At 47.8% G+C, this 22,044-nt stretch overlaps 1 protein-coding gene across 6 annotated transcripts; it reads right to left on the minus strand.

Moving 5' to 3' along the window:
* Positions 1 to 9,111: 9,111 nt before the first annotated feature.
* UBL7 (ubiquitin like 7) lies at positions 9,112 to 21,609 on the minus strand. 6 transcript variants are annotated; one of them, XM_011382068.2, is made up of 12 exons: positions 21,507 to 21,583; positions 21,052 to 21,115; positions 19,997 to 20,209; positions 19,091 to 19,210; positions 15,595 to 15,677; positions 14,870 to 14,978; positions 14,119 to 14,176; positions 13,319 to 13,452; positions 13,010 to 13,059; positions 12,583 to 12,750; positions 11,930 to 12,052; positions 9,112 to 9,361 (listed from the first exon to the last, which is right to left on the minus strand). In XM_011382068.2, the coding sequence occupies exons 3-12, from the start codon at positions 20,178 to 20,180 to the stop codon at positions 9,224 to 9,226; spliced, it is 1,167 nt and encodes a 388-aa protein (XP_011380370.1). In that variant the 5' UTR covers positions 20,181 to 20,209; positions 21,052 to 21,115; positions 21,507 to 21,583; the 3' UTR covers positions 9,112 to 9,223. The 6 variants fall into 6 exon arrangements, with proteins under 6 accessions (XP_011380370.1, XP_011380371.1, XP_011380366.2 ...); XM_011382069.2 differs by having other exon boundaries at positions 21,557 to 21,574; XM_011382064.2 differs by lacking the exon at positions 21,052 to 21,115 and having other exon boundaries at positions 21,557 to 21,609.
* Between the last annotated feature and the right edge of the window lie 435 nt (positions 21,610 to 22,044).

Below are 22,044 nucleotides of genomic sequence, written 5' to 3' on the forward strand. Positions count from 1 at the left end.
CTGCACTGAGAAGACAGATAAGGAGGTAGCAGAGGTACATGTGGGCCTCCAGGACCCACAAACCTAGCTGGGCTTGATTCACACACTGCAGACACCAGCTAAGACAGGGAGCAGGCTGCCCTAGCCCCAGCCCCAGTTCCAGTCCCCTGCCCTGATCCACAACCAGGAAAGTACTGTTACTTTCTCATTCCAATTTTTGTTTCCAGCTAGCCCCTCCTTCTTCCCCGAGATACCTGAACAGGCCAAAAGGTGAAATCGAGATGCCTCCAGAGATAGTGCAGGGCTAGGTCCTAGCAGACTCTGTGGGTCCTACAGCTTCATCATGCCCAGAGATACACTGCCCCAAAGAGAGGGAGGCTGTGGACAATCCAAGAGCCCCTCCCTAGGCCTGCACCCCCACCTGTGGCCCTGAAGGTAGCAGCATGTCCTGGCCCAGGCTAGCCTCCGAGACTGACACTGTTTCCAGCCCACGGCCTCATCTGCTGAGCTGTATCGCCCCCAGTGTTGAACCTCTCTGCAAAGGTAAGCAAATTAAGAAATTACCTGCCCCTGCCTTTAAGAACTGGGCATTCAGAACTAATGATAACACCGTCCATGTGCACAGCAACTCACACACACAGCCCGCTCTGCCTACATTCTCCCTGCAGGCCTACATGCTCTCCCTCATTGAGAGAGCATAACCCCATATTTGAGAAGGAAACCGAGGCACAGGGAGAGGAGTGTGCCCAAGGTCAGCTAGTGGAGCCAAGATGGGAACCTGGGCTTTCTGATTCCAATGGCAATGGCTAACTCTGAGGTTGCTACGTGCTCATAGCCTCATTTAAATTTGGCTTATCTTCACAATCTTATGAATAGGTGCTACTATTTGGCTCCTTTTGCAAGCCAAGGTAGGGAGAGGGACAGTGATGTCCCCAAGGTCACAGCTAGTTATAGATGGGCTGGAATTAGAGCTCAAGCAGTCTTTCTGGGGCCTACACCCTTCTCTTCTCTATCCTAACGCTCTCAGTGCAACACACCCTTTTGCTACTGCCTCCTGTGTTAGGCTGGAGTCTGGGTCCGAATGATCCTTGGAAAGATCCAGACAGGGCCCAGGTTACCAGGTGCTGGGCTGAAGGGCAGGCCAGGGGCTAGTCTCAGCCTCCCAAGCAACAGGGCAGCAGATGGAAATGGACTGGGGTGGGGGTGAGGGGATACTGCTGAAGACTATCCCACTTCATGTCCCGGGGTGGCCCCCTGGCTGGGCTCCTCCACACCCAGCCCGCACCTGCTTTACCACCAATGGGCATCCCTGAGCCAGCCAATCTAGGGGCAAAGGGCCAGGGCCAGATGGCAGCCCCACTCCTAGTTGGCTACAGACAAGCCAGTGAAGGTGAGAACTGGGCACACGATTTGGGTAGTAAGTAGCTCCACAGAGGGAGAGGGAAGCTAGAATCTGGGCATAGAGGGGAGCAAGTACCCCTCTATGGGGCGGGGAGAGCACAGGACCTGTGTTTGGGCATGGATTCCCTGCCTGACACAGCATAGGGAAATCAAATAAGAATGATGCAGGTGGTGACAGGAGACTGCCTGCCTCATTGGAGGCTTAGGTAGGGGCACAATCCCCCTCACAAGGATGGAACTAGACGAGCAGAGGAAGCAACAGATGTGGATGCTGAGGGGGAGGTACATTCCTGCCTCCCCTTCCCCATAACTCCACCTACAGAGGAGTGCAGGAAGAAGACTGAGAGAAAGAAATGATGTGGAGGCTCCTACTTAGAAGAAAAACACCTTGAAGGGGTCTTCCCTGTAGGCAGCTAAGGTATAGCCAAAACCAAGAAGCCCCCATGTGGAATCAAAGAAACGGACACACACAGCCCTGAGGTTCACAGCTGCAAAGCTGCAACACTGGCCCTGGGAGCCCTGCCCAGCCTTCCAAACAAAGCCTTTCAGGGCCCTACTCAGAGCATTCCTCCACTCTCCAAGCTTCCTCTAAATCTCTCCTCAGCCCTGATTCCACAGCTGCAGTTGGTCTTCAAAGGAGCGACCCACCCCTAACAAGAGGTCTGTGGGAAGTGTAAGGATGGAGGCTAAAGGAGCCCAAGCCCACAATGGACCTTCATGCTAGATCCATCCCCACTGAGGCCTAAGAGCTTGGTGCCCACATAGGCCTTCTGGCTACTATCAACAGCAACTTTCTTACTCTCCCCACATCACCATCACCCATTGCATGGGCAGAGACCAAGAAAATCCTGAGAATAGTAAAGCAAGGTGGGGCGGGGAATTAGAAAGCACCGGGAGGGCACATGCCCTGTCTACAGGGCAGTTGCTATTCAGCTCCAACCCATGGGGGCCATGGAAAATATACCCAGTATGACAGGCAGTTTGATTTTTCAAGAAAAGGCGAAAATTGAGTTTTTGTTGGAATTCTCAGTTTTAAAATATTGGCAAATAATACAAAAGTAAGATGCTTGTGGATATATAGGTCACATCTGGAAATTCCACCTTACTGTGTGCTCACTGTGTGCAGGCAAGTAACTATCTCAAAGGCAAGAGCATGGCCACAACAGCCTTAGTTACCACTGTATTCAGCCCAACTCTTGGAAGACCATGTCAGGGCTTAGGGCTGAACCAGGCAAGGCGCACAGAAGAAACCCTTGTAGACAAAAAAGGGGCCAAACACTAAACCTGACAACCTCAGGGGAGGCCTGCTTGGCTGGCCTTACAAAATCAGAGACCAAAAGTAACCACATAGGATAGGCTGAATATAAAAATTCCTAACTAAAGGCCAGCCATGGCAGGTAGTCATGTCCTAGGCTTGTAGCTTCCTTCGTAAAGGTCAGTCTCTACTTTAAATGAGCCTATCTTCTGTCTTCTTGTATCGAACATATCTTTGAAATGTCAGAGTAATCTTTTCCAGACCCCTCAGGGCACAACCACACCAGAGCACAAGACCATAGAACCCCACATTGTCATCTTGTTTCCCACATACCATTTCTATGTGCTATAAATGTTAATTACTAACTATCCTGTACCCACCAGTGTAAAAGAAGTACGTGTCTGTTTTACCTTTTATCCAATCCGATTACCCCCGCCCCTTGGCTTTGTCCTACCCCCTCAATCTACCACCAGTGGATTTCATGTAACCCTTTTTAAATCTCCTCCTTTTATTCTCATGTATAAAATAAGTTGCAAAACTGCTATTCTCTGGAGCCTTTTCTCAACCCATTGAGATTTTGCTTCCTGGTAATCGTTGTCAGCTTGGCTCAAATAAACATAAAAATTTTCTACAGGTTTGGACCTTTCTTACGTTGACACCCTCCTCGGCCTACACAGGCCACTTCACTCTTCTCTCAGTGCTCTGCCCACCCCTAAACCTCTACCAGGATGTTCCCCTCAAGTGCCTGCTCCTCCACACCTACCCAAGCCTCCCTCTTCCTACTAGGCCAGCTCAGAGCCACCATCTCCTAATGTCAGCTCAGTTCACCTTAAATGGAAAACTTCTCAGAATTTCCACCACCCTTCCTAGCCCTGAGAGTCAAAACTTTCCAGCAGCATTCCATTTCTGCAACTCTGCTCTCTATCCTAGTCATTCTAGACGCATTTTTAATTCTTTGACCCTACCGTTAAACTGCTAAGATCAGAGTCTGGCCAGCCAAGTAGGGAGACAAAAAGTGAAAATCCACAGGAGGATATTCAGTGATGGACAGAATATTGGCAGAGAAGGGACAGACCATTTCACCTTCCATTAGGGCACTCAACTCACCTAAAAACACGACAGGACCACCCATGGCTTCCAGGGGACAGCCCAGTCTTTAGACTCAAAACTGCCCACATGGCACTGCGCTTGTGGCAGGAGCGCCACCTGGTGGCCACTTCGTCCAGAGTGGGTCTTAGCAGAGACTGTAGATAAACCTATATACAGCCAAGCCTTTCTGGAGACAAACTCCACCCTCGACCCCCACCTCTACCCCACCCCACCCCGCCCGCTTCTCCACCCCCAAAATCCATCTCTGAGCCTCCATTCTCAAGTGCCCAAGGCCTGCAGCAGAAAAGGATCTTGTGGGAGTCATGTGGAACCCATCTAGACTAACAAGTCTCCTGACTAGATGTGGCTAGGAGGCCAAGAATCAAGTCCTAGCTGGGCCTCTGACCCAAGTTAAGCAAGGGCCCTGCCCCAGTCCAGGCCTCCATTTCTTTGTTTACAAACAGAAAGAAGAGCTAAAACAGTTCTTCTGGTCTATCTCTTATCTAGACCAGAGATAGACAAAGCTTTCTCATTCTATCTTCCACATTTCCTTATTCGTAGGTTGAAATAAATATGCTTTTAAAACTATCTCCACAGGATAGAAGGTATCCCAGGACCCTCCCAGCTCTGATGTGATCCTTGGGCCTGCTGGAGCCATTTGAATGTGGAAGAGAAACACATGCAGACACGTGGTCTCCCACAAACAGTTCTTTTTTTCACGGATAAAGTGATCCAAAAAGCCCAATTCTTGATATTAGAATTCTCAGAGGTCATTCGGTCCAACCTGGGAGCCCTTCACCACAGCCTTTATATGGAGTTGTAAGGACCACTGCTCACACACCGCCACTGCCAAATGAGCTCACCCGCAGCAGCCATGCCATCTTGTTTAGCTCCAACACAAAGCCTCCTCCCCGGAGGAAGATACCCAGCCCACCAGAGATCTCGAATTTGTCCTCAAAAGCCACACAGACCATGTCTAGTTCCTCTTCCTGAAATAGTCCTTTGGGGATTTCATGCCCTTCTAAATCTCTTCCAGGGTAAATCATCCCAGTTCCAACTAGGTCCCACATGGGGCTTTGCTTGGCCTAATTCTGGTTGATTCCTAAGAATCAGTCATTTAACAAACTTCTACGGAGACTCTCTAAGGTGTTAGGCAGTCCAGTGTGTGTCGACAGATCAGATCACTTAGAGGAGAGGCTGAGCAGTAAAGGTCTGAAAAGAGAGACTTCATTCCTAATTACAACCCCTCCAAAGGCACTGCTTTACTGAGCTGAGACACCAGGCTTTTAAACCCTGTTCATCCTAAACCAGGGTCATCCTTGAGCCAATTCCCAACCACCGGTAGTGGCTTTATGGAACACTGGTTGAGAAAGATTGTTTGAATATGGGCCCACGAGAAGAAATAAGACCCCATTCTGCATGAGAGCAATTGTTTTTCTAGTCCCCTGTTCCCGTCCTTCTTGTTAGAGTTGCCTTGTCAGGATCCTGATCAGTCATCTACAACATTCATCAGTCCAGCTCTAAGTGCCCTGGCATCTTTAATACAAAAATTGTCAATATCCACTTACATAAATTGAGGGAAATTTCAAACAGGACACAACTGAGGCTCCAAGTGGTTAGACTGTCTGTGGAAAAGAGATCTAAACCTGTCGGTCTGATTTAGAAGCCTGATTCCCCTCCAAGACTTAAGCTGCCACTTCTAAGAAGGATGAGTGGTGAGAAGACTCTTTAGCTCCTTTGAGTGGCTTACAGGACTGCCAGCCAGGCACACAGCCCCAGGTGGGTACACTGATGGGATTGTGCTGTTACAATCCCACCCAGCCCTGGAAAGGCCAGTTTCCCGGCACAGTCACATCCTGTTAATGGGGAGCACTCCCTTGTAAATGGAGACAATAATTTCTACTTTTTAAGATAACTGAGTGCCTAGCTCAATGACTGGCACAGAGAGGGTGCTTGATAAATGAGCACTATTGCGCCGCATTGCTGTTAGCCACTTCTGCCAAGGTGGAGTAGGGCAATGCCTGAGTCTCTGCAAAAGGCATTTCAAGCATAGAGGAAGCTGAATCCTGTTACCAGGAACTGCAGAGCCTATAGGAGCCAGACAGGGCCAGGGCCAGAGCCAGGGCAATGAGGGGCACAGCAAAGTTGACCTAACCCTAGCCCAGGGCCAGAGGGGGCTTGGAGAGGTAGGGTAAACAGACAGACGGAGGCCTAAATAAACCTCACAACATCCTCACCATTTACTGCCAAAGCCTGTGGCACAGGCAACAAGAGGCCACATTAGGGTAGGGCTCTGAGAGCTTGATCTGAGGCCCAGGCCAGATGGGGCTGAGGCGAAGAGCAGAACTAGGGCCCATGTGCCCAACAAGCTGTGCCAGCCCAGCCAAATTTGAGTTATATCAGGAGAAGAGATCTGTTCAGAAAACTCACCCATCTCTATATATTTGCATATTCTATTTCAGGGTCTCTTCCTTTTTTTTCCCCCTTAGCTTCCTAGAAAAGTTCTCGTGATCAATTCCAACTTCACCTCTGCTGAACTACAAAAGCTCACTCGCATTCCCCCTCCCCTCCAACTACCAACTATATCCCCTCCAACCACCCTCTCAACACCAAGTTTCTCTAGAGTTCTCCCTGCCTCCCTGCCTCCACAGCTGTCACTTATTCAGGCCTCAGTTGGGCTCTGATTCCACTGTAGCACCTCCCCAAGGTTACCATGGCCCAAGCTCCTCAGCCTACCTGATCGTCAGACCCTGCACCACCCACCTCCTCACACTCAGAAGCCATAGGCAACAGTGGGAAGGGTACCAGCTCTGGTATAAGGCAGACCTGAGTTTCTAAGACCAACTTGTATACTGCCTCACCATAAGACTGTGGACAGATGGCCTCGCCTTTTAACCTTAACGTCCCTATTTGCTAAATGGAACAAATAGTACTACATTTATTTCTCTTGATGTGCTATCGCCAATTCCTAGTCTCTCTCCACCTACTGCTCTCCTCTCCTTCCACACTACCAGGTCAGCCCACCAACAGTACTCAGTGGATCACAGCTTCCTCACTAGTCTCTCTCCCTCAAATTTGGCCCACTCCCCATCTATTCACACACAGCAGCCAGCAACCTTTCTAAAGTACAAACTTCTTTCCCCTGATTCAAATTCTCCTGTGACTCCCCATTGTCCTTAGAGTAAGTCCAAACTCTTTCCATGGCTTAAAATAATCTAGCCTCTGTTTACCTCGCAACCCACACCCTTGACACACAGGGCTATAGGAGCCATGTTCTCCCCATACCCAGCCCACCTAGAATGCCCACCTTCCTGCCTAATTCCTCCTCACCCTTCAGGTCTTAGCTTAGACGCTTTCTCCAAGCGCATGCACACACCCTAACCCAAGTTAGCTCCCCTTCCTATGGGCCAATGACTGCAGGACCTGCTGGACAGGTTCTTATCAGGCTTTAGTGTAAACATCAGTTTGTCTGTCTTACCAATGACATGGTTCTGTGAAAGTAAGGACCCCGTCATGTTTACCTGGCACAGAGTACAGGCTGAATGTTTGTTGAAAGGGTGAAGGGGACAATGGTGAGGAAGGAGTCCTTGGCCCATGGAAAGCCCCAGGCTCAGTGGGGGCACTTATCAGACTCAACATATATTATTTAAAACATGGCCACAGGAAGCAAAGCCAACTTGCCAAGACCCTGGAGGAAAGAGCGGACAAAGAAGGGAAAAGGAAACTGTGGGAACAGCTCAATTCTGGGAAGCAGTATAACTGAGATTTGGGGGTCAGTTCCAGGGACAGGGCAGGGTTACTCAAACGTCCCACAGCATAATGGGGCAGGGGAGTGAAGGAGCCCCAGTCCCTTTGAAGACAGCTCCTGGGAGCAGGGTGGGAGTTGCCACAGAATGGAAACCAGTTCTAGGCTGGCTGTATCATGGGGACGAGAAGGGCTGTGTCAGCTCCATTTGACCAAGGCAGTCCCATGAGCATGGAACTGGCCAGTGTTTCCATCACAAGCAAGCTAAAAACACTGGGTTCAAAGACAGGGCTTCCTGGTCTTTGCCCTCAACCACAAGGAGGCAGCTGGGCTCCAGGCAGCCCACTGAGGCCCAAAGAGGCCCGGCCCCAAAAAGCCTGGTGGGTTCAATATGAGTTTTCTCAGCCAGTGCAAACACCTCTCAACATTAATTCTAGGACCGAGAGGGAAATGTAAAAAGGCTTCACATTTTCTACAGGAAGAACAAGGTGCTGTTCGGCCATTTCTGAAATAGTGGGTCCTCCTGAGCATCTCCCTTAAGAAGTATCACTGATAAGCTGGAGGTCATCCAGAGAGAACAAGATGTGCTGGGAACTAAAATTGGAGGACAGGTCAACAAGTGAATCATACTGGTCTCCTTAACTGAAGCCATGCTAGTGGAACAGTGAGCAGGCTTGCTCTGTGTGCTCCCTCTCGGGGCAGAAAGGGGGCTAAGGAGTAATCGCTGGGGAATATAGGGAAGTAGGTAGTCCTCTTAAGTGGTAAACCTTTTGTTCCAGGTGACAAACAGAAGCCAAATGGCCATGACTACAGATGCTGTGGATGGAACACCCGCCAAAGGCATGGGGCAGGAACGGACCTCCAAGCAACTTTCTACTGAAACATTATATGAAGGGAAGGATTTTTCTCCCGACAAAGTACTCAAGGCACATGAAACCCACTCGCTCAACTTGGACATGTCTGCAGCACAGCAGGGAACACTATGCCAAGGCGAACAAGAGCTCAGGCAGATGGAGCAGCAGCTTGGGGTTGGTGCCCTCTCTTCAATATGAAAGCTGAGCCCTGTTCCTGTTGGTGTTGTTTAGCATTGTTATTTAACTGCTCTTGTATTTACGCCTTCAGGACAGAAAAGAGGGCCCTGCCTCCTGGCATAGCTCAGAGGCCTAAATTCTGGCATCATTACAGAACAGGCGTCTAAGAATGCCTGGTAAGACTAGGCGGGGGGAGGGTCAGGAATCTTTTAGAAGCCTTTGGGAGGGGAATATGTAGAAGGTAAGCTGCCCCTTTCTGCTCCTCTGAAAGTCCACCTGGCTACTCCTAAGCACAAACCTCTTCTGGCCATTAATGTAACACAGGAGCCACCCTGGAGATTGGGCAGCAGCCCTGCTCCAGCCTCAGGCACATACTGAGGATGCCACACCCCAAAGCACCAAAGGGTCTGAGGACTATCACTGGAAACTTCTCCCGAAAGAGAATGTGGGCATCACGTAGAATCCCATGACATGGGTCTAAAATTCTCTACCCAGGGCTCAGAAGCAAGAACCAGGTGTGATCCCTAATGCCACCAAGACCCACAAACCATGCCTGCTCCACTGCCTCCACCAGCGCGGATCAGCCAGAAAGGCCAAGCACTGGACAAATCAAAGGTCAACCATGAGGTGTATTGGATAAAGGAGAGATGGGGCACCTTCAGGAGTGCCTTCCATGGGTGGCTGCCTTGGCAGTTTGCTGGGGGTTCAGAAGGAGTGAGGAGTTCATGGGGCTCCTCCGGCAAAGATGAGCTCCAGGGCTGCTTGGATGTCCCCCCCAGTGGCCTGCAGGGCCCGCAGACTCAGCTCATCGTCCTGAATGCCCATGTCACGCAGCTGCTGCAGCTGGGGCTGCCACTGGCTCTGCAGAAAGACAGGACCAAGCAGAAGCCATTAGTTGAGATCCAACGGAGACTCACTTAAGTCTATCATCTCAGGGGAGAGAAAAAGGTAGGTTCCTACAGCAAAGTCGCTGATATGAAGCTCCACAGAACACAGGGCTTGTAGGAAGATTACAAAAGAGACTAAAGGTTTAGAGAACAAATTTTAAAAGTTTATCCAATAAAAAAAGGAAAATTATTAAAATAAGGTCAAAAGAAAAGGCACAAATTACTCGATGTCTAAAGTTCAAAAGATTAAATTACTTTTTTACTCCTGCTACATATATACAAATGCGTGCGCGCGCGCACACACACACACACACACACACACATAAGGCGCAAAGGGGATGAATTTTAAAACTACTTTTGTTTTTTGCTATGATAGTGAAAAGTCTTATTGCCATTCATTTCCATCCCCATCTCACATAAGCAATTTTATTTTGAGGAGACAAACATATATATTCCCATATTTACCCTTTCCTTATATTCCCCTTCTACATCCCACAACCTTTTGTTTTTTAACATGCTCAATGTACCTGGAGATCTCTCTATGCCAGCATATAAAGAAGTTTTTAATAACTATAATATGCCAACCCATGGATGTCCTAAAATGTACCATAACTGGACTATTTTAATCTTTTGCTATTGGAACAACATTGCAGTGACTGACTCCGTACAAATGTCATTTTCTTCACGCATATACATCTCTGGGATAAATTCCGAGAAATGGAACTGCGAGGAATTACACAGCTTAAGGGCCATCTGTACTTCATATCTGTGAATAGTCTGTTCACGGCCTTTGCCCATTTTTCTATGAAGTTATTTCTCCTAAATTGCTAAAATCTCTACATATCAAGGAGGTTTTTCCCATTGTCTGATACATTACAGATTTTTCCCAGTTTGTTGTTAGCATGCAAACTTTGCCTGCTTTTTATTGTTTGGTTTGGTTTGCTATGCATAAATTTTCACTTTTATGAATTCCAAATGTATTACTCTTTATACAATGACTCCTGGATTTGGACTATAAGATATAAAAGGCCTTCTCAACTCTAAAAGTTTAAAGAAATTAACTATATTTTCTTTTATACTTTCAAAGCTTCATTAATATCTCTATCTCCTGAAGGAGATAAGTACACAACCTGGGAAAATGATGTGTTCCAACTGTGGGAAGAAGAAGGCAGTGGGGAAGTAACACAAATTCAGGGAGGCAGGCAGGCAAGAGTGAGAATGTGAAGGGCTTTAAAAACCCACACAAACCAACTCAGGCTCAGTTTACAGGCCAGGTGGAGCCAGTGAAAGCTCCAGAGCTGGAGAGGAGGGTGAATAGGTTTCTAGCTGGGCAAGATAAAGGAACGGAAAAGAAAAGCTGTCCACAGGTCCGGCTCCCGTTCCCCACTGCCCACCTGGGCCATATGGCGTACACAAAATCACACAGGCTTCAGCCCTATCTCTACCACTTACTGGCTTATTGACCCTGAGCAAGTTCCAGACATGACGCTCACCCCCAGGTTTACTGTGAAGAGCAAAGCAAACAGTGAAGCAGACAGCTGTGCACAGAGACCTGCAATTAAACCTGACCCCGTGGGTCTTCCACTTAGCTGCTAAGGTGACCGGATGGTGTCGCTCTCTGCTTAAAACCTTCCATGGCTCCCTATGACTGCTGGATCAAGTCTAATCTCTTTACCTAGGTACTTCAGGCCCCCACACTCAGGCTCCTCCTCAAGGCCTGTTCCTACACGTGTGCCTGTACGTGTGTGGGTGTGTCTATACATATAGCAGGAGAAAAGTAATTTAATCTTTTGAACTTTAGACATCGAGTAATTTGTGCCTTTTCTTTTGACCTTATATTAAAATTTTCCTTTTTTTTATTGGATAAACTTTCAAAATTTGTTCTCGAAACCCTCAGCCTCTCTTGTAGTCTTGACTCCATCTCAGGATCTTATCCACGAGGACACCGCCTTCGGGCCTTGTAGTTCTGAGTATGTCAGGTACCTCCACACACTCGCTCAAACAAGTAGTTGCCTCTGCCTGGATACCATCCCTCCACCCCAAACACCCTCTTCCCTGCCTAGATAACCTCTAGCTAATTCTTTTGACAATCAGCTTAAATAACCCTTCCTCAGAAAAGTTTTGCCTGACCTAGGCCCTCACGTCAAGCCTGGGCAGGGCTTCTCACCCTCTTGCTCTCCCAGTGCAGTAACTAACTGCCTGAGCCCCTCTGTGGCAGGGATGAAGATGGCTTGTCTCTACCCCAGGTCCTGGACCCAGGCCCGGTATATATCTCTTCAGTGCTCAGTCAATGGTCATGGAATGCATGAACTGACCAAAACTGCCGTAGGTATCCAAGCCGGGAGGTCGGTGGGGTCGGGCCATGGTCACTGGATGCAGGAGTGGAAGGGACAACTGCCCTTGCTGGGAGCGTCCTCCTGTTCCACTGCCATGACCCAGCATTCCCAGTGGAAAGGCCCTCCAGAGAGCAGGAAAAAAGCTCGGTATCCAAGGTAACCTAACCGGGAAAGCCGCATAAACGCCAGGAGTAGGGAAGACTGACCTGAAGGCTGGGCTGCCCAGAGGCCTGCAGGGCATGCTGTAGGGCTTGGCTGAAGAGATCATTGGTGATGGGCGTCCCTGACTGGACACCGGAGGACATTGGTGAGGTCCCCGAGGAATGGCCCTAGAGACAAAACAGTGGTCAGGGCTACTCTCAGAGCCATCTCAATCTCCCAGCACACACCCGCTGCCATCGCATCACCCCCACGGTGTCCCCGGCGTGCCCAACTACTGTGTCCCAACAGGGGCCTGCATGAGACGACGGCTCCATTCTCTTCCGCTCCAGGGAAATGGAATCAGACCCCGACCCAGCCTAGGACCCCAGCACTGGAAGCGACGGCCTTGGGAGTTGCAGTGACCATCACTGGGAATACGTAAGCCGGTGAGGCCCGGGCCCTGTCAGGGATGAGGAAGAGCACTTTATGTGAGGGAAGAGCCTCCTGAACTACCAGGAGGAGGAATCAGTCGGGACTGTGCTGCACTCCAGACTTCTGAGCCCTAAAGGCAAGTGAGGGGGAAATCGCCCCAGCCCAGCCGCAGAGAGGAACCCACCAGGAACCAGGCAGAGCTCAGCTCAAACCAGACCCAGCAGCAGGGTCAGCAGGGGCAAACCCGTTCTACCGCCGGGGAGCCTCTCCCGCCCTCTCTCCATACCTGGGTGCCAGGAGTCGGTGTGTGAGAGCTGCTCTCCGGAGTGCTGGCCAGGGCCAGGGCAGTGGCCAGCTCGCTCTGGGTGATGGGCCGAGGTCCGGCAGCTCCACTGTACCCCAGGGAGGCTGGGCGGGAGCTGGGTGTGCTGCTAGAGGGCGTGGACCTGGCGCTCTGGAGAAGGGAGGCACCCAGAATCAGGGAAGTGGCCCTGTGACGGTCCCAGATAACACCGCCCCCGCTCCAGGTACAGTTCTTGGGGAGACTCCCCAAGCTGCCAGGTTCAGAAAGCAATAGTTATGACACGGACTTGGCCACCAAAGGGCCTGTGACCACCTCCCAGCTTGGACACACCAGGTCCCAGGGAGGGGCGCATCCTTGGCACCATGTTCCCCAAATGGTGGGGAGGCCAGTAAGCAGCCAGACCACTTACTGGGTGAAAGTCATCCTCATCATCAGAGAGCCCTTCAAACAGGAAGCCACCTGGAGGTGGGAGAACAGATTTCAGGAGGAAGAACAGGAAGGCACAGGCATAGCTCCAGAATCTCAGCTCAGATACTTTCCAAATTCATATTTTCATCTCTCCCCTTGGAAAATTACAGGACAGATGCACTCCCTGACTCAAACCGAGAGTTCCCGAGGAACACCCTCTGCCAGCGCTATACATAGCTGCTGAGTAAAGCATTTCCTGGGCCACTGCCGGGTCCTGTGGGGGCCTGCATTATGCTCTCCTGGGAGTCACCTGGCATGTCCCGGTAAGAGCTGGAAGGCATGCTCCGGGAAGAAGAGTCAGTCCCTGGTAGTGGGGTGCTGCCTGCCACAGAATGCAGAACCAAGACAATAGCATTGACTAGCGCTGGGTGAGCAGGTACCAACCTGGAGGAAGAGGAAAAAGAAATCCAGGGTGAATAAGAGTACCCTCGCCATGACAAGAGTCTGGTGCCTCTCACAACTTTCAAGCCATCTGTGCCTGACCTTAATTTCCTCAGTTCAGCACCTCCCTCCATTTGGCTTTGTCTTCCTGCTGCTGTGCCCCAAGCAACAGTGGCAAGGCCTTCAGTCCTGGGATCCATTGCAGATAAATCGTTTTCCTTGGTATGATGGGCTAGGACAGCCTGAGAGGCTGTAGGGTCAGTCTCTGTTCTCAATTCCATCACTACTTGTCTTCCTAGGGGGTAGGGTGGAGCTGTTTCCTTCACGTGCAAAATAAGAGAGAGAACCTCTGCTGTCCCTTCTGGCTCTAAAATAGGGATCTATGTACCTGCTTCACATCCTTCAAAGGCTCCTTCATAGCTACTGAATAAGAGATAAACTGAGCCCGGCTCACAGGCCACTTCCCTTCACCTCCACAGCTCCACATGCTCTGGCTTGTCATTCTCCCATAGCGACTCGCTCTTTCTCACCTCCTAACATATTTAGAAGGTAGACTTGGAAGTAGACGAGGACTGGGCTCCAAGAGCGGAAGCCAGAGTGACAATTAGACTTCTGGCCTAACCAAATAAGGAGAGACAGGGTCCCCTCTAATAAGATAGGCATACTTACGTATCAAGCATGTTAGGATCCGCGAAGACAGAAAAGAGGTCCTTGTCCTGGAGAACCCCTAAGAAGAACAGGGCTCAACTCAAAGACTGGAAATCTAGCCAGATCCAGGAGAGGGACGAGGCTTTAGGCCTAAGAGCAACGAGCTCAACCATAGACACAGGATCACAAAGCAGCCCTTGTGAAAGTGGGAGGAACAAAGCACCAAGCAGTGCAACCGAGTGCTCTCCATCTTGTTCCCTGCTCACCGCCTCCCCCTGCACTTAAGTCACATACTGTGTACTGACATGCCAGCTCTTTTCCCCATATCTCTGGGTTCTTCCTTTTCTATCAAGGTATGCAGGAAGTCCTCTCTGATGGTTGTGGTTTGGGCTGCTGCCCTCATTTGACATCCTCATAGTCTCATTTATGATGTTAGTTAGGCCATGATTTCTCTGAGGGGCTGATAGCTCTTGGAGGGCTGGGCATATGGAACACATCTTGGTTGTCCCCTCCCCCACGAGCAGTGATTCTTCAAAAGATGGTCAGAGTCTCTTTAGGATAATTGCCTTCTGGTTTCTCCTCCCCAAACAACTCCTATTTGTTCCAGTTCAGTCCTGCACTTACCAAGAGCAATGGGGTCACTGCTAAGGCCTGGAGTGGCCACGACAATCTGATCCAAAGATTCTTTATTGCTGAGCATCTTAAAGACCTGCAGGAGAAATGGGGAGGGCTGAGCACTCCAACCATCTCAATCCACTCAGTAAATACCTACACTCTGCTGAAGTACTTCTTCCCTCTAAGTGCTTGCATATACACCACCACAATGGAACAATAGCCCCAGGAAACAGATGAACCTCTTTCTTCTCTGAAATGTGACTATACTGGAGGGGAAACAAACAAATTTTTTAAAAAAACAATATCACACTAAACCTTCAATCTGGTCCTTCCTCCATCTACAGTCTTAATGTTTCCAAAATAAAAGCTCTCATTAGAAGCCAATAACAAAGGTTCTCTAGGTCCCAAAAGTCCTTTTCAATCTCCGTACAATTATCATTTCATATTCATATATATTGGGAAGTTTGCAGCTGTATTAATTTTGCATGAGAACTCTCCTACAGAAACATATCAGTACATTTCCCAGCGAGAAAATCCAGGTAAGGAGTGGTGGGCAAGCAGTTCAGCCAAGTTCAAAGAATGAAGCCCAGCAGAAACAGTATGCAGATCTTTTGGCTGTATTTATATTCACCCTGTGAGGCCAATATTAGGAGAGGTTGCATCATTATTATTAGAGGGAAATCAGCAATAGCTAGCTGAGACAGCCTCTTTGGGAGAAGACAGGGCTCTACCAAGACCCACAGACATGGCAAACTCCCCAAGGAACTCTTGGTAGCCATGGCAACAGGCTCCCAGTCCCCACTGCATACCACTCTCCAGCATTTGCACTCTCTCCTGCAGGCCTGGCAAGTCTTGGGGCAGGGGGTCCTGGCACACACTCACCGCCTCCCTGTAGGAGGAGCTGCTGTGCAGGGCAGTGTGCAGCACCCGGAACTCCCTCAGGGCAGCCACTTTGTCCACAGGTTCTGCAGACAAGACACTCAGTTACCTACAGTCTAGGCCTCGCACCTGCTGCAGACACACAATATCATTTCAACATGTGCCCAGGTGCAGCTTGGACTGCAGGTTCCCCTCCCTCATCACCCCACTGAGACTGTGAGTGCCTACTGAGAAAAATCCATTTACAAACAGGTATGAAAACTGCATTCTCTTTTAAGCATCTTCAGTAGATCCTCAAAGTCAAGTTCCAGCAAAGGGGAATCTTACCACATGAAAGAGGTTGCTCTGATCAACATCCCACTGCAGGAATTCTAGACTTATTTGAAAAGGAGGAAGGTATAACCAACTCAGCATATTTTTTTGCATATTTAAAATATTAAGTGCTGTAAACCATCTGAACAATAAGGAGCTACACTGACACAACATGTTAAGAGAAACAGAACACAAAGTTGCATGTGTATTCTCTAATAAAACTATATAAATGTGTCAGTTTGCCTGTGGTCCAAGGCTGGATGGGACAACAGAAAGAACAGTATTTAGTCGGGTGACAGAATCTGGGGTAATTGTTTTCTCTTTGATATTTTCTTTCAGGCTTCTTTAATATTACTTTGAATTAAAAACAAAAAACAAAACAAAACAAAAAAAACACAAGAGAGACCAAGAAAACACACTGTGCTTCTGGGGTTCTTAACAACTTTCTTCACATGCTTGATAGCATGTGTTTCACTGAGACTCAAAGCTCCCTTTTGATCTTTGGACACTATGATTCATATAAATGGGCAAGTTTAGCAGTTGTCTTAGTTTTACTTGGTTGCTTGACTACTGGGACATCAGCCCATTTCGTAGGTGAAAAAATGTGGATAAAGGAAGGGAGAATAGGCAGGAAGTTCACCCTGGGTCATACTTTTAAAAGTAGTTACCCTCACCTAGGATGCCTACTTGTGATTGTCTCTAGACTGTGTACTGTCCAACTCCCAAAGCAAGGTGAATGGCACCCCTGTGGTTCTGTGTAGAACCACATCCTTACCTATAGCTCTAGTTGTGAGGGTTGTCTCTTTTGAAAAATATTCATTTTAAGCACATTACCTAATGTATTCATTCAACAAACGTACTATACAACATACCTTTACTCCATGCCTGGTTTTGGGCAAAGCACAGGGAAGTGAAAAATAGAGGAGAATCCTTCACATCAAGGAACTTTAAGGACAGCAGGAGAAATAAGACTAAATCAAACAAAAACTATACAATTACAAAATACCACGCTGAGCACCTCAGCAGAGATGTTGATCCCAGCTAGAGCGCTAGGAATAGGTGGACAGCTACTACTAAGAGGGAGGGCTAGGACACAGAGCTGTCTCCCAGGGGAGACCCTTTGAGAGGGTATTTAAGGTTAGGGCAGATGTTTACTAGGGAGAGAAGGTAGTCCAAGCTTAAGCAAGAACTTGTGTAAAGGCATGGAAGTCTAAAATAAGTTGCTTTGAAGAAACAACAAGTATTTTTTGTGTGTATGGTTGGAGCTTGGGGTACACATCTCTGCTCAAATAGCAAGCTAAGGGAGACCCTGAAGGGATCTGTAACCCTCCATGGAGAACCACTAAAGGGATCCAGGTGAGATGAGAAGGTCTGACAGATTCATCTTCTACAGGCACTAATCTAGTGGGAGATCAAGAATGTACTTCCTTTTGGAAGAACACTCAAGGACAGAATACCTAAGATGCCCTCACGACACAGTTTCTTTTCAGATTTAGAAATTTATTTTATCTCCCAATAAAAAATCCATTTGTTTCAAAAATAGATTTCCAGGTAGAAGGAGGGAGGAAAAGGACTCTTAATATCTTAAGCTGATAATCAGCTAAGAGTTATTGTTGTCTCTATTAACATCTCTGAGCTAATCTTACCCTTTGGAAGCGGGAGGCAGCTAGCCCGGTGAAAAGAATGTGGGTTTTTGAGCCAGGAAAACCTGGATTTACCTCCCAGCTTTGCATTCATTTTCTAAGTAGGTGACCTTGAATAAATACCTTTCTAACCCTCTTTTTCTTCATCTGTAAAATGCTAATGTTACCTATCCTGCAGGGCCACTGTAATGACTAAATAAGATATCAAGGAGAAACAATCTGGCTGGGAGAACGACAAATGTTACTTTCCTTCTGTCAATGCCCTCTAGCCAGACGGGAGGGGCTCACTCACAACTGCACAAGTTGGATCTACTGCTCCTTACAGAGAAGAATGCACATCACAGATTCCGGGGGCATCTCAATAAGAGGGTGTTAGAAAGGACTTACCAGATTTGGACTTTGGCTGGGTGATTTGTGGGGGAAGTTTAAAGAAGTGGGGTTTTACTTTGGACTGGATACTATCAGGAAGTGGGTTGATCTTATGATTGGGTATCTTAATAACTGTTATCTAGAAGGAAAACTAGAGCATGGCAAAGACATAATTGGAAAGATGCAGCAGTCACTCATAATAGCCAGGAGAGGGGGATATTTGGTCTTTTTTTGTGGTTTAGACAATGTTCAGGTTATTGTCTCTGTTCGGAAATGAGAGGGTTCTCGTTCTTGTCTTGATTCATTACAATCTCCGAGCAGCCTGGTAGATGCTGGTAATCTGTGCAATTGCTCATGTTCCAAGGCCTAGTTGAGAGCCAGGCCAGCCCTTGGATATCAGGGTTTCTCTTTCTCACTTCCCATCAGAGAACAAAAGATCTTTTTGTCCTTTATGTTTAGAATTGGAACGAGGATAAATTTCAAGCTGACAACCAGTTATAGCAAACATGAACATTATAAAAATGTCCAACTGCTAGTTTAACAAAGCTAATCTTTTATATAACCTAGCTTTACCCTTGGGGAGGCTTTTAAAACACAGATGCAGAATTTAAATTATCAAGTCCAACAGCACCTTTTATTAATAAACCCAAAAGGCAGTAGAAGCTTTGTATGTTTTCTCCAAGAGCTACTTTAACACAGTTCTAATATTTTCAAGCTTGAGAAAAATAAATGACCAGTATAGCAGGAGGAATGAGCTGACTAAACAAGTCACCACCTGAAGCAGTTTGTCAGAAGATTTGCTAACAAGAAAAAAAACTACAGCATTAAGAGTACAAGGAATTCCTTGCTTTTTTCTAATGAGAACAATAACAACAATAACAAGATACAAAGTTCACTGAGAAATAAGCTGTTAACCTAAAACAGTGGATAATGAAATTAAAAAGAGGGAAAAAATCACCATTCGTTAATAGCGTTGGCAGAGAGAAGATCAAAATTACATTTTGCTTATCAATGTGATCTAACGTAATAAGTAATAAAGATATCTTCTATTACCATTTCAGTAAATCACTCCTTTGGTCCATCCACCCAGGCCTGTGCCTCAAAAACCCACAGACCCTTCCCTTATAGACACTACAGAAGCTCTACCTGTCTGAGTAAGGCCAACCCTCACTCACCTGGTTTCTGATCAGGCTCAGGCCAGGACTTGCGCAGAACATGGACTGTGGACCCAGGTTGAATGCCATAGAAGTCAAGGGTCTGGTCATCTTTTAGTTTCCGACCACAGTAGATCAGATCTAAAAAAAGAATTGTCCATTTATATTTTGCTCCTCAAAATAATTTAGATGGTTTCTGTCCCCAGGAGCCTTATCTTGATTAGACAGATAGCTGTAGAATGATATAGGCTTTAAGAAGTACACTTATTTAAAAAATACATTTTAATAGCAATTGTCAGCAAGTACGAACTCTAAAATACAGAATGTGTATAAGAAAGCTCTAAAGCTTGTGAAGACCGCTCAATTTAAATGAGAAAATGCGACAGCAAAAAAAGAATAAGCCCAGTGTTTTTATGACTGAAAATACACTTTTTGCCAGTTGGATCCCTTAGCTATTATAAATTATCTTTATAAATTAATTGTTATATTTAATTCTTTTTTCTCCTCCTAGAATGCCCTTGCCATCCTCCTTTCCTTTTTTACTGCCCTCCATCTAACCAAACAACCAAGCAGACAAAAATCCTTTTAATTATCCCTTAAGACTCACCTCAAAATGCCATATATTCGGGGGCTTTCCTTGACCAGCTCCTCCTTCCCTATCTCACCTCAAATTCTTGCTCTTTCAGAGAAAGAATTCAACAATGTCACTACTTCGATAAAGTAGTTCAGTATAATGCACAACTGTAATGGCAACCAATAGTTTTATTATATGATTTGCGTTTCTTTTAACCCAACAACACTCACTCCCCTGGAGTGTTAACATTATGAGGCAACAAATCCCAAATTCTTAATTTACCCTTGAAATTCTATCAGTATCCTCCCCAAAAGAGATCAGAGCAGCAGCCCATCTCGAAACTACAGACTCACCAATCAGCTCAGGGTCCGGAACTGACTCCTGGAGTTTGCCAGCAATGAGCTGCTTCAGAAATGAAATACTGTAGCCCCCCAGTGAGTATTCTCCCAGCTCCATCTCTGGCAATCGAAGAATAGACTTTGGGGCAAGTGGCTGGTCAGCCAGTTTCACCGCCAAGTGCCAATCTGAGAGAGACATCCTCTCTCTTTCGCGCTCTCTCTTTCTCCCTGTAAAGGAACGTAGCCTTTGTGGTTAAAATACAGACAGCCACCCTACTCCACCCCACCCAACCAAGAGGCCGAATGAGAGACAATTCTATGTGACACTGCTGGAAAAGCACAGGATACAGCATCAGAAGGCCAGAACTAGAATCTGGGGTCTTCTCTTTACTCATCCAATGATGGACAGCAAGGAACTTCAGCTCTCTAGGCTTGTTTCTCCATCTTTAAAGTAGATGTAAAAACACCATCCCGCCTAACAAGAACTTTGTGAGGTTCAAATGAGATCATCTAACCCTCTCCCTTACGTACACTCATTTCTGATTTTCTTCATCAACTCTTGCTTGAACTATACAAGAGATTTATAACAAGTTCCGACTCTTGCTTCTCCCTATCAAATATCCATGCTGCCACCCAACTCATCATTTTAAAACAGATCTAATCAAGTCACTCCTCTGCTTAGAACTCCTCCAAGACTCCAAACTACCTCTATGAATAAGCCTAAACTCCACAGCCTGGCTAACAAATACATTCACATCTGTTCCCTCTGCCAGTCTTCTTGCCACTCTCCACTAAGCCTCCATTCAAACAAAGCTCCCCCACTTTACACTTCTCTCATTTGCTAACTCTGCTTGTAATTCCCCTTCCCACTTTGGCCTCTTAGCAAAACTGAGCAAACTCCTCCTATCAAGACCAAGCCAAATACCACCTCCTCTGTCCCCTCCCTCTTTCCTCTGTTTATTCTCACATTCCTTCAGGGCAAAGGGTTACAAATAACTATTCCCAATCTCGTCCCATCCCATTCTTGGAGGCCCCTGAAAGCAAAGACTAGAATTTTTTGCCTTTATTACCCCAGTGCCTGGCATATATGGGTGCTCAGAAAAATGAGTCAGAAATCCTGAGGCCGAAAGAATCCTGCAAGGCAAGACAAGCTCTTGTTACGATCATTGCAAAGAGGCCTCCAGTAGGGACGAAGATAGAAAGGCTGTGAGGTTGAGGCTGCCCAACAGACTCTAAGCCATCCTTAAGGTATCTCCCATCTCCAGGTTCATGACAGGGGAGGGAATAGGTCTTTTTATATCTCATTTAATCCTCACACTCGTTCCCTGAGGCAGGCATTATCATCCACATATTACAGACCATGGAACCGAGACTCAGAAAGGTGAAGTCACGGGCCCAAGGTCAGAGATAGCTAGTAGTGCGGAGCGACACTATCTCTTTGGCGACGACCCCACCATTCCCATGGGACCAGCTAACTAGTCGATACAAGCCGAGCCCACGCGGCCGGGGCCCCAAGCGCCCTCACCCGTCCCGCGGAAGGAACCCGGCCGCAGAGCCGCCGGTGTAAACACTCACTCCGGTCCTCTCGCCGGAAACCGAAAGCTCCGCACTGCATTCTGGGAGTTGCAGTTCCCGCTGCTGCTCCGCCCCTAGTAAATAGTCGGCCAGCATGCGGCGCTAGTGGCAAACTTCCGTTTCCGGGGAGGGCGTGGTTTCTGGGCAATTCGAAATCCCCGCGCTCGGGCCTCTTGGTGCTCTCGCCGGGGAGTCCTATCTAATGACATTATCCCAGGGCTCGAGTCGCGAGAGAGGTCAGGTGTGGCGTGTACAGCCCTGTGTGACTCCCGCGCCATCCTGGGAAGCATGCAGAGTCCGTCGGTCACGCTGGGTTGTTACAGCACGTGGGAATGCGGGCTGCCCGGCCCTCAGCCAGATCGCGGACCTCGAACCCTTCCCACTCCGACCCTTGTGTCCGTGGAAGGCCCTTTCCCTAGTGGCTTCATCAGACACGCCCTTGCTATCCTCACCATGAAATCGGGTGCCCTTGGGTGAAGTCAGCCTCT

This window comes from Pteropus vampyrus, unplaced genomic scaffold (assembly GCF_000151845.1).
Source record: "Pteropus vampyrus isolate Shadow unplaced genomic scaffold, Pvam_2.0 Scaffold462, whole genome shotgun sequence".
Taxonomy (NCBI): Eukaryota; Metazoa; Chordata; class Mammalia; order Chiroptera; family Pteropodidae; genus Pteropus; species Pteropus vampyrus.